This window comes from Naegleria gruberi (genome assembly GCF_000004985.1).
Source record: "Naegleria gruberi genomic scaffold NAEGRscaffold_6, whole genome shotgun sequence".
NCBI lineage: Eukaryota > Heterolobosea > Eutetramitea > Acrasida > Naegleriidae > Naegleria > Naegleria gruberi.
In genome coordinates, this window is record NW_003163321.1 from 589,743 (window position 1) to 602,777 (window position 13,035).

At 33.9% G+C, this 13,035-nt stretch overlaps 4 protein-coding genes across 4 annotated transcripts; 1 reads left to right on the forward strand and 3 right to left on the reverse strand.

Moving 5' to 3' along the window:
• Positions 1-12: 12 nt before the first annotated feature.
• Positions 13-528, reverse strand: NAEGRDRAFT_63418 (uncharacterized protein; the record flags this gene model as incomplete). Its single annotated transcript, XM_002681495.1, has 1 exon — positions 13-528. The coding sequence occupies one exon, from the start codon at positions 526-528 to the stop codon at positions 13-15; it is 516 nt and encodes a 171-aa protein (XP_002681541.1).
• A 144-nt stretch (positions 529-672) lies between these two features.
• Positions 673-1,476, reverse strand: NAEGRDRAFT_63419 (uncharacterized protein; the record flags this gene model as incomplete). The annotated part of the gene is made up of 1 exon (XM_002681496.1): positions 673-1,476. One exon carries the CDS (start codon positions 1,474-1,476, stop codon positions 673-675), a length of 804 nt encoding a protein of 267 aa, XP_002681542.1.
• A 1,124-nt stretch (positions 1,477-2,600) lies between these two features.
• Positions 2,601-10,370, forward strand: NAEGRDRAFT_46424 (uncharacterized protein; the record flags this gene model as incomplete). Its single annotated transcript, XM_002681362.1, has 4 exons — positions 2,601-3,556; positions 3,649-6,499; positions 6,703-8,071; positions 8,482-10,370. 4 exons carry the CDS (start codon positions 2,601-2,603, stop codon positions 10,368-10,370), a joined length of 7,065 nt encoding a protein of 2,354 aa, XP_002681408.1.
• An 883-nt stretch (positions 10,371-11,253) lies between these two features.
• Positions 11,254-12,962, reverse strand: NAEGRDRAFT_78434 (phosphoesterase; the record flags this gene model as incomplete). Its single annotated transcript, XM_002681497.1, has 1 exon — positions 11,254-12,962. The coding sequence occupies one exon, from the start codon at positions 12,960-12,962 to the stop codon at positions 11,355-11,357; it is 1,608 nt and encodes a 535-aa protein (XP_002681543.1). The 3' UTR covers positions 11,254-11,354.
• Between the last annotated feature and the right edge of the window lie 73 nt (positions 12,963-13,035).

Here is a 13,035-nt window from a genome sequence, read left to right on the forward strand (position 1 = left end):
GAATACATTCAATTACCTTTTTTTACAAATTAAATCAATGCTTTGGTAAAATTGACTAAGCAGTTCTCTATCTTGCACATGATATTGTCTGATTGTATCTACTTTTGCTCCAATTTTGTTTTGCATGAGCGTAGTTGCAAATTGTTCTGGATTCTCTTTGGCAATTTCGATAGCAATTTTAACAGGTATTAGAGATGATTGACTGTATCCATTTGCAACAACTTCCAACAAGGTACCAAAAACATTATCCTTTGGAAGAGCCAACAAGTTCTTGTGAAGTGAGATTACATGTGGAGGTAAAGTCTTGGAGAAGAGTTTGGAGAATAAGGGCGCATAAGTTGCTACTAAAACAAGGTTTGGTGAAGATGCAAGACATTGGTATTCTTCCTCGCTCAACTCTTCAATAAATAATGGATAGAATGTCTCCAACACTGAAGAATAATCGCAGGGCTTCCATATTGCGTCTCTGTGTGCCACAGCAACTCTTTGGAAAAGGTAGATTAGAGGATTGTAAGTATTGCGAACCATTTGGAAAATCACAGAGTGGCATAAAGTGCATTCTCATCTTTTTCAAACATTGAACTATTACTGAACTTTTCTTTTTAAAATCCGTGATTGATAAGCTGGTATCAATAAATGTATGGAATGGAGAAAAATTCAAATAGTCTTTGCTTAATTGTGAAAGTTTGTTTTTTTGAATTCCCATAATAAGATCCAAAACATCTCCTCTAATATTCTGTATTGCACTGATGAAAATAGGTCATTAGTATTGCAACAAATTTCAGCAGAATTTTTTCCATTCTTATTTAACATCTGCTTCAAAATAGTTGAGGATTCAATAGATTGAAGCACCTTTACAGAGCCAACAGGAATACTCTCATCCAAGTAAACAATTTTGATAATTTGATCTGAATCAAATCCACATTCCTTAATGTATTCAAATTCGGTAGATATATTAGAGTAATATTTTCTGTCAGATTTCAATACTGGGTATTTGGCGATTTGCTTTTGAATAAATCTTAAGAATTGTTTCCATTCCAAATATGTTGGTGCATCCCATATGGGATTTGGTTTTTTCGAACGTTTTCCATGTACCCAACTTGGAAATGCAAAACTTGGTTGTGTTAGAAAAATTTGGTAGAACCAAATTGGTTCATGTCTCAATCTCAATACTGCTGAATAAACAGGCTCAGTAAGAACGTACTGACTTGCTGGAAGTATTTGAATCATATCAAGAGAAATTCTTGAGTTGGAGAGTACTATATCAGGATTTCTAATACATTGATAGAGACTTTCCCACATCAATTTTACAATCAATAAATCATAACAATCATCAATGAGAAACGAATAAAACACCTTCTTTGAAACTCTAATAAGATTGTAAAATTGAGAAACCAGTTCATCAATAACCAATTGTCTCACAAACAAGCTTTCAGAACCAATAAATTCTTGTCCATTATGATTAGTTCCATACATGAGATATCCAGAACAATATTCTTCCATCCACTCAATAACCCTTTCATTTGAAAATATACTATGCAACACTTGACTCAGAACTAATGTTGACTTTTTGCGATCATTGAAATCAATATTCGAACCACAGGTAATCTTTTCAAAATGTGAATAAAAAGGTAATCCAGCACTTGTAGCAACACTTCAAAGGATAATTCATGAAAACGAGTCTTGATCCGTTCCTTCTTGGTCAATGGAAGATGATGAGATTTTGAATGATTTTTCTTTCGTGATTGTTTTTGTTTTTCATCATAATCGGAATTATTTTCATCATAGGATTCATCATCTGTGAAATCGCCCTCTAAATATTCTAGTAAAGCAGAAGCTGAAACACCTTTAAACATTTTTTGTTTTCTTCTTCGAAATTGAACAACAATTACAGCAATCTTGGTAAATGATGTTGCATCCCTCCACAAAAAACCGTTAATAAAATTAATTAAAAAATAAAATTCAAAAGAATAAAAAAAAGCCTTTTTCGCCATCACATTGATTTTATGTGCAGCACAACAAAATACGTAAAATAATTAGGCTTCACTTACGCCCTATTACAATTACCATCACATCAAACAAATTATCATCATTTGTATGAATACACCCGCGGAACCCATCATAAATTAAAGCACTGTAGCTATCACACGAATATGTTTGGAACATGTAATACAATCTTCATGATGCAACAGCTTATTCTGGTCTTTAGAATGGGCTGTCGTCATTATTATTCCAATATTCATGAAGCTGGTTCACTTAATTTTAACACTTGACTTTCCGAGTTTGTATTTATTAACAATTATTGCATACGATTGGAATGGACAGCTCACTTTATTAGGGCTTGTGCTTGCCTTACATGAAAGGTGTGTTATTGTAAAGCAAGTGGACTTTCCATTATCCAATCGTTTAGTTTGATGATTCGTCTACAATTAGTCAATACGGTTCACCTTTCTTCCAGTTTATGATACCGCAACACGATCTATTTGGTGTGGTGACTACAAACAATACAAGATCTAGTGAAGAATACTGCACAATGTTGGTGCATAAATTGAGTGAATGGAAGAGACACTTTATTTCTCACTTTGAAAAAAACAAACAATATGTATTACAACAAACATTGTAGTACAAGAGTAATTCTTTCATTAATTAGCACAATTTTATTGTGTGTATTGATTGAAAGTATTATTGTAGAAGGTCAATGTCCTCATCAACAAGTTGGTTTGGTCAATTTTAACACATTAACTGGTTGGAATGTTGCCAATTATGATATTGTTATTACAAAAGCTGTCAAGTTAAATATTTCTCCTCCAAACAAATTACGTTCAATCACTGTTAAATCAGGTGGTTCTTTAATTTTTGATAATATTGATCTCAATTTGAATTTGAATTTCATTAGAGTTGAATCAAATGGTAGTTTTATAATGGGTAGTTCAAATTGTCCAATCACTTCAAAGGTTATCTTGACATTGTATGGTGATCGTGTCAATAGTTCTATCAATGATCTTGGTAGTGATCCATTCGATGGAAGTAAATTGGGTTCAAAAGGTGTTGCTTTCTTGAGTGGATCTATTGTTCAAATTTATGGTAAAGTTGATGGACCAAGTTGGAGTGAAATTATCAAGAATTCCACCAAGGGAAGTTCACAACTTGAATTGAAAGAAGCTGTTCAATGGAGAGTTGGTGATTCAATTGTTGTTGCTTCAACAGATTATGGTGAATTATATGATTATAGAGTTGAAAAGAATGCTTCATTGGGTTGGATTCGTGGTGAACCATTTCCAAATCAAAATGAAGAGAGAAAGATTATTCAATTATTGAATGGAAACAAGACCATTATTTTAGATAGAGCATTGAATTATACTCACTTTGCAAGTGTTGATGGAAAGATTCGTGCAGAAGTTGGTTTATTGACAAGAAGAATTGTTTTCAGAGGTGATGATTCATCTGAAAGTTCACTTTTTGGTGGTCACTTTATTATTCGTTTGGTTGATAAATTTAATATGGAAGGTGTTGAAATTACAAGATTTGGTCAACAAGGTTTAATGGGAAGATATAGGTATGTTTGGTGTTGGTAATCATTTTTATTTAACTTGTATTTAATATTGTTTTTAATGATTTATTTAACTATTACTTATTATTCATTAATAGTTTCCATTTCCACTTGTTACAAAACAAACCATTTGGATTGAATTTCACAGTTAAGGATAATACAGTTCATCACAGTTTCCAAAGATGTTATGTTGTTCACGATACTAATTATATTTTATTGAAGAATAATGTTTGTTATCGTGCATTTGGTCATATGTACTTCTTGGAAGATGGATCTGAAGTAGGAAATGAATTTAACAATAATTTGGGAGTTGATCCAATTCCAATCTCAAGAGAAAATCCTCGTCAAATCATTTTATCTGATTCTGATGTTTCAGTTTTTTGGATTACTAATCCAAACAATACATTCATTGGAAATCATGCAGTTGGTGGTCGTTTCCCATTTTGGTTTACAATGCCAACATTCCCAACTGGATTGAGTGCAAATAGATACGCAGCTGGCTCTATTAATCCAAGAACTGCTCCTCCAAAACCATTCGAAAACAATGTTGGTCACAGTTCATCAGGAAATGCTCTTCACATTGATGATATGGAAAAAGCTGATGGAAGTACAGAACTTGCTGGTTATTTTCCTTCAGGTGTTGTTGAAGCACTTTACAATGGATTTATTGCTTATAAGAATAGAGGATATGGTGTTTGGGCACGTGGTGGTTTACTTCGTTTCAAAAATTTATTCTTAACTGATAATAGAATTGCCATGAATTCTCCACCAGGACCAAGTATCATTCATGACAGTACTTTTATTGGTGAATCTGAAAATGTTGGTGAATTTTCATACAGACCAAAGATTGATCTTGGAAATAGAACAAGACCAGGTCAATATGTTAGTTCCAATTTGGATTTGATTAAGGGTTATGAAACTTATGATAATGGTGGTCCACAATACTTGAGAAATATCACTTTTATCAACTTTGTTACTGATTCATTCAAATATGCAGGTTCCTTATCTTCATTGAATAATTACTTTAAACATCAATCCAAAAACAGATATGCCAATTTAAAGTTTGTTAATGCAAACAGATATATGGTTTTCCCTTGGAATTATCCAACTTATTATGATAATCACAAGGCAACTGCTTTGATGGATGTGGACGGCTCAACCACAAGTATTTCATCAATTGGTGGTTGGATCACTGGTAATGACACAACCATGACATTCACACAATGTCAAGCAAGAACTGAATGGAATGCCTATCAATGTCCATTCTTTGGTGAATCTTTTGCTCAATTCAGAGTTGTTAACTGGAATTTAACAAGTGTTAACACAACTGGAAGTGATGGTATTAGTAGACCTGATATTATTAACACTGGCAAGAGAGTTCCAAGAATGATTCTTGTTGATTTATTGAGAAATCGTGAATCCAATGTTATTGGTGCATTAATTGGTGCTACTCAAGAATATTTCATGCAAAGTAACCTGATTGCAAGAGGTTTCTATGGGCTTCGTTGGCCATACGACATTCCAACACCAAAAGATTTGAGTTTCTTCCTTGATTCATGTGCATCAAATGATTGGATTGTTGTTTCTGTTCAATATCCAAAAGGAACAATTTTCAACATTAGATTCTACATGAGTCCAACAACAATTAACATGACCAGAACTGCAAACTTTACAACCATGTTGAGTGAGCCGACCAAATATTATTATTATGATGATGCCACTGAACATTTGTACTTGAAGATCCAAAATAATGCACCAAGATCCTGGTATAGAGTTGTTGATAGCTTTGTTGATTACTATTCAACTGGTGTTGTTTATTTGAATGCCACATGTCCGAGAGGTATTTGTGCACCATCAAAATTCTCCAATCCAAGCAATGCAGGAACAACATATAAGACATTAATGAGAGAAGATAGATTTGTTGGAAGATTGGAAACATGTCAACAAGCAAGTGTGAAATCATTGGCTGCCAATTCCACAAGTGGAAGTGGTTATGTTTTTGCATTCTTGAATTCCAAAACAGCTTCTCTTGATTTTACTGTTCAACACAATTTGAACGATATTGTTACATCAATTGATATTGGATTTGGACTTGCAGGAAAGGAAGAATACATTTCCACACCAACCTCAAAGATTATTCCCTATACTCAAAGCAGATTTGGTTACACCTTGTCATATGAAGAGTGGAATTATTTACTCCAAGGTAAAATGTTTGTGAAATTATCAACTACTCAAAATGCAAATGGACATTTGAGAGCTCAACTCTATATTAACAACGCTACATCAACAAGTTGTAATTTACCACCTTTGGTTTCAAATGTTAAACCGTGTGATGCTTTGAATTTGAAGAATTCTTCCCATGTTATTTCAATTTATAGTGAAGGTCCAAAATTGACAAATGAATGGTACATGTATGCCTATGTTCCAGCTGATATTAGAAATACATTTGTTAATGCTAGTTATGCACCAGCTATTTGTGGAAACTCATCAATGCATTTTGGTTTCAGAAAGGGAAATATTTCATTCAACAAGATTGGTTCCAATAAGATTTATGTAGATACCAGTATTTATCAATACTTTGAATTCTTTATCAAGACTGTCAATAATACTGGAAGTGTTCCAAGTTTGACAATTGTATTTGGTTATTTGAATGATACAAAGGTTGTTGACTTTTCTAGAATCAACACACAAGCTAATCACACTCAATATTTAAAGATTGATGGAAATACAGTGACTCGTGTGAGAATTCCACTTTCTGAACTTGGTTTTGCACCAATTCAAAACATTCACAGAATTATCTTGTACTTGCCAGATCAAACTAATTTCATTGAATTCTTGATGGATAATATGAGATTTGTTGGAGCACCAGCAACAGCTGAAAGCACAGCAAGAACCATGACTGTTTCTCAATGTAAATACTTTGGTGGTGTTTCATCATGTGGAAGTTTGGTAAATCCAGATCCAGATCCATTAGGTATTAGAAAATTGTAATCCAAATAAACATTATTTCATCTCTTATTACAAATTATTTCGAAAAAATATTAAAAAAAATGGGAAATCAAAAGAGTAAGGGAACTTCTCATCCCTCCATTCATACAAAAGACATCAAGACTGATACAAAATTGAGTTCTTTTCGGTTTTTCCCACTCAAGAGTTCCTATACTTGTGGTAATTCAATGGCAAGGTTGTTACCTCCTCGGGATGTAATTTGCAAGTTAGCCTTTGATTTTTTGGAAATTTATGATATTAATCAATTGGCCCAGAGTTGTAAATTAATTTATTATTGGTTGGTTTGTGATGATGCGAAAAAGGGTGATGGCGGATTTTGGAAGAGGATTGCTAGACGAGATGGATTTTCTGAATTTAGGGAAGAATTATCAGGTGATGAATGTAGGAAAATGTATTGGAAATTGATGGAGAGTAGATTGATATTTGAGAAGGACTTGAATTGTTTGGAATCACAAACATACTCAATTCGTAATCTTCATTCGGAAAGTTATGAAAAGTTTAAGGAATTTGTGGCTACTATTAACCATGATTTTGGTCAATTGTTGTATATTTTAAGGAATACTAGGAGGAATGTATTGACTAGAGCATATATTGCAGTTTTTGGGCTTGTAGATCATTCAGATAGTTCATACAATGAAAAACTGGAGAAAATGGCAAGATTAGCCATGTTGGTTGAAGATGGAGCTATCTTTCAAACAAATTTACAATATTTCGGTTTGGTAAAGAGTAATATTGTAGCTTGTTTGTTTAGCAATATCTATCTACGGTCAAATACTGAGCTCGAAAATCATTTTGTGATTACTACTGCATTTAGGACCAATTATCCTTTGGAATCGAGTGCAATGTTTGTGGAGAGTGCAATTATTTTGTTAGAAAAAAGATTTAAAGAAACCCAAAGTGATACAGACCAGTTTTATAGATTATTTTGTACAGTTTTGGGGAATCCTGAAAAGAGAAAGATCATACGGAGGATTAATGAAATGAAAATATTCGTTCAATTGTTTTTACAATACAAAGGAGGAGATGAGATGGTTGATATTATTTTAACGTTGTTACTGTGTGAAGACAAATGCGGACGCGAGTCAATCAGCTCAATTACATTTTCAGTTTTACAAGAATCAATATTTGTACATCCTTTACTATTAGAAGGATTAATGAAAGAGGAATTCTATTCGAATAATTCATGCCATCCTAATTATTTAACTGTTGTTGGGAAATATATTTCCACTCCCGATTTGAATATTGATTGTGGATTAAGAGAAAGAGCTTTAAACCTTATGGTAAATATGTGTAATATTAAGAATAATAAGGATGTAAGAGATCCTTTCCTGTATTTCATTCCTTGGGCTGAGATCAGAAAGAATCAAGCCTTTCCAATTTTGGAATTCAAAGAAAATGCCCTCTCTGAATTGAATGATTGTATATTTGATTGTATTAAGAAAGATTTAATTGTTTACTACCTTGGTATTGTTATAGAACTAGCTGAACATGATTTGAAGAAAACTGTGGATAGTATGCTGGATATTAGAAACTTACCTTCTATTTCTCATACTTTTATTCGGATTTGGTCGGAATTATTTAGAATATTTGAAAGATATTCCAAAGTCGTTGAACCAAATGAAACAGAATTATTCTTTTCTCGATTGGTTGAACTCCTTCATTGCTGCTGCCAAGAATCAATGTATCAACAAAATATAACCTTGTTGGAAATGATAGAAAAGCAATTGAAATGGATAAATCCTAAATATTCCAATACAGAACATGTAGAAAAGGTGTTGATATCCATTAGAACAAAGTGAGCTTTCAAATGGTAGTATTTTGTAAAGTGTTAAACAATCAAAAAAAAATGGATGAACATGATAGGAAGGCATTCCTTCCTTTTTGCTTTCCTACATTTAAAACGCTTCCCTGTAAATCATCAGATGGCGATCAAAATTCCGATGATGAAGAAAAATCTATGGAAAATAATTCAACGGTGATGAGAGAAAGATTTGATTTGAATGTTCTTTTACATAAAATTGATCCGGACTTGAATATATCAGTGGATGGAGCTAGAGAATTAGGACATTGCTTAATGATGCAAATGTGGTATTTAGTATTGAAATGTCCGGAATTATTTCAACCAAAGAAGGAATTTGAAAAGGACGCCAGCTTGTTGGAGGACTATGTTGTTAAGAGACAACACGAGTATTCGAATCAAATATTTTATGATTTGTTGTTTTATGATGATTCTGTGAAAATGTCCAAGATGAAAGGAGGCGAATCAAAACAGAAAAAACAAAAGACCCAAAAGAAGGGAAATCAACAAACATTGAAATCATATTTGAGTGATTTGTTACGCTGTTGTTTGACAAGTGAATTGGCGAAAGGTGCTCTGGAAACTTTTGAACAATCTCTTTCGCTAGACCATAATATTTCTCCTTCTATCAGTCCAGAAGATTTGAAGGAATTAATATTGCAAATATTTACCTTCAATAATCCACCAAACATGAAGCAATGTAACATTGAGGATGTGCTTTTGTGCTTTGCATCAGTAATGGAATATTTGGCATTAGAAGTGTTGGAAGGATCTTGCTCTCTTACAAATCAAGCTGGATTACAATTCATTTGGTATCCAGCCTTACAACAATCCATATATATAGATGAGGATTTGGCTTCTACATTATTTAATCATATTGGACTTATTCCTAGGGTCGATTTAAGATATTTTTACGGAGCTAATACTCGAAATGAAACTGTAAATTGGACTGGCATCTCAAATGATATTGTGTTTGAGATTTTATCTAAATTTGACAGCATGAATGACTTGATGCAGATGAGATTGATCTGCAAGAGTTGGAATTATACAATTTTGACAAACATGCTCATTTGGAAGAATCTCTCAAGGAACGTAATGGTTAGAGAGGCTTTGTTTTCAGTGTGTGATACTAGTTTTTCTGCAGAAGAATTGGAAGAAACTCTAGGCAGAGCACAAGGTGAATTACCCAAATCAGCTCTTTCAAAGTTCCTCCTCCAAAAGAAAGATTGGTCAGGCATTTATTTCGGCAATGTCCACAATCATTTACAATTTGTAAAGGATTCTGAAAAATTACTTGAACTTGGATTTGAATGGCTTCCAGATCCAGGAGACCAATCATTGTCATATAGCGAGTTGAAAGAGGTTTTCCAAGAGTATATTGCAAAGGTTAGGTTCGGAGCTAGGAGTGATCCCCTAACTCAGCAACCTGAGGAGCCCAATTTTGAAAAAATCATGGTACCAAAATCTCACTTTGACGAATTCAACAAAATTGGAAGAAACTACACATATCTTGGAATGATGGATTTTTCACAACTTTCATCCTTAGTTTCGTGTAGAAACTTCCCAAAATCTGGTTTATTGTATTGCTTTTATGATTTTACAACTGAGATTGGATTTACACCTTTCTGTGAAGAAACAAACTTGATACAATTTACAATCAGCGATACTACCTTCCAAGTAGCAAAACCATCAGCTACTTCTTCGTCTTTCATGGATTCAGTGATGGTCAATTCCATTCCTTCTCATCCACTCTTATGGATGCAGTCACCATTCCTCAATAATTCAAGGAGTCATGTTTTCCCAAGTTTTGCTTTCGTTAAGAGTACTCGAATGGAAACCCTACCTGCAGATATTTGCCTGCTTTCTGATTCATTTTATTTGAATAGTGAAGACGAGGATGAGGAGGCTACTTGGACATTCGCAGTGTACATTTCACAAAATGATTTAAGAAACAGAAATTTCTCAAAAACAACTACCTTAACAGTGCCACACTACCAACAATTTTTGAGGTAATAATCAACTACAGTTTTGCTTGTTAAAAAAACAAAATAAATCCATTCATGGCAACCATCGTTGGTCTCTTTATTGTCATTTTGATTGTAAATAAAGGAATTAGAAGCCACTTGTAAAACTTGTGTACAACAAAGGAACTAGTTCTAGATAATGGTGAGGTACTATGCTCACGTGATGAACCATGCACCAATGGACAAACTTGCTTATATATCTATGGTAAAGCTGGTGTTTGTGGTACTCCTAAAAAGGATGGAGAAACATGCTCCCACAAAGCATACTGTCTTCCTAACAGGAAGTGATTCAGACACCAAATGCATGTCGATTGGTAAGATGGGAGAGTATTGTGACTCTCAAGCTGATTGTGTTGGAGGTTTGGAAATTCCATCTGGCTATTGTGAGAGTGGAATCTGCAAGGATTTTTCCACTCTGACAGGATGCTCTTCATGTACAAATGTTCATGTGGAGGCGATAAATGTGTTGATACATGTTTAGGACCACAAGCTGATGCTGAAATGTGTTTGTACAACATGGGAGCTGCCTATTTGGTGGGAGCTGACTATAGTTTCTCACTCATTCCAGGAATTTCTACTTATCAGTGGTATGATGAAAAGTCTTCCCTATTCAAAATTGCAAACCTATTTCCAACATCATAAAAGCTGTATGAAGGCTAAATTGGCAGCAACAGGAATTGTTGGTTTTGAATTTGGATAATGATGAGGGAGAACCATTGATGCCACTTCAACATATACTCCTGATCAGAAGGCTTCTAGTGCTGTTGTGCTTAGTGGTGAATTCATATTGTTCGCCTTGTTGTTATCATTGATCCTTGTTGGGTTTGATGAGAGCTACGAAGTTAACTTTGCCACATTTTTTTCTAATTATAATTAAAAATTAAATTTGAAAATATTTTATTCAAATAAAATTATTTTAATGTGTAACGGTTATGGCGGCAATTTTCTCCCCAACTTTCCTCTGTCGATGTAATTAATTTCTTGGAACTGTTGCTGCATCAACAGTAAATTCCAATGACTTTTCAGGTGTGAAATTACATCTGCAAACATTAACTCCCAAACAATCAGGATCTACAGCCTTTCCACAATTACAATCACAACCATCGTTGGCTCCCCAGAATGTTTTATCACATGTCCATTCAGATGGTGCTTCAGTATTCTCGTAGAGACAGTTTCCACTTGTATGAGAGCATCCACTCACAAATTTTCCTCTCACATGTGGACAATTTTGGATACTACTCAATTGAACTAGATCACAATCTGGATCATAGGCTCCACAATTACAATGACAAATCTTTCCATCAGAATATTCCTCATGTTTACATGTCCATGACTCTGGCACTGAAACATCATGCAAAAATCTCGATTTCTTTGATAAATTTTCAGAACTGTAATACTTTTCAGTATTCCACGATTCAATCAATACTGGTTCTGATGTGTTATATTGATATCTTTCAATGAGATAGGCAATTTCCTGACCTATTGTCTCATCATGTCTATAATAAATTTTGATATAATCATTGGCTGATCCATCAATCCAAGAACCAGAATTAACATAGAGAAAATCAGGTCCCTTCTTACTTTTCAATTCCTTGACAAGTGGAATGTGAGTGTGACCTTGGAGAACAATCTTGTCCATGTGAGGATCAATGTTTCTATGCAAAATGTCATCATAATTGTTACAACTGGCTCTGACCATATCGTCCACTTCCCCAGATGAATAATCCTCTCTGTATCTACTTCTTAAATAGGAATATTTCTGATTGGCTAACTCAACTGTGACATCTACACTTGAACATTCTTCACAATTAGCCCAAAAACAGGCACCTTTGAATATTGTCGAGTCATTGTGTGGATATTCACCAAAGGCTTTCTCAATAGCCGAAACTCCAAGAATTTCACCAACTGGACCACTTGCCAAACTTCCAATAAAGAATGGAACAAAATCACAAATTTTCTGGAAGAATTCAGGAGCTGAAGTAACACCACTTGTAATACTTGCTCTTGCAATGAAATATCCAAAAGATCTGATTTTATCTGGATGTGGAGCATTGAAAAAATCACTCTTGTGTCCATGTTCAAATCTCACTCCCATATCTCTGTATTCCTGACTTGTATAAATCATATCCAATCCATATTCATTTTGTAAAATATCCACATCATGTTCTGTGAGTTCCATATCATGATTTCCTTGAGTGAGAATTAATTTTGCTCTATTAACATCTAGAACATTTTTCAATAATTTAAGAATTTTTGTAACATCAACTCCATAACGATCTTTGCTTCTAATCAATTCAGAATTCTTGATTGGCATCTCATCAATGTGATCTAACCAAAATTCAAAAATATCACCATTAATCACAACATCCATCAAAGGAGGTCCCTCTCCTCTCACCTTTGAATTTGGTTGAGCCAAATCTTGCAGAAAATGTGTTAACAATTCATGAGAAGTTTTCGATTGAAACCAAGGTCCTCCGATATGCAAATCACTCACAACAATTGTTTGCCTGTCAGCAATCACCAACACTGTCAAGCAAAAAATCGCAATCAAGAGTGAGTATAAAATATTCTTCCTCATCATGTGTTATTTTTTTTCAAATATTGAAAACGATCTTTTTTGGCGCCAAACTTGATAAATAATTGAACTTGGAACT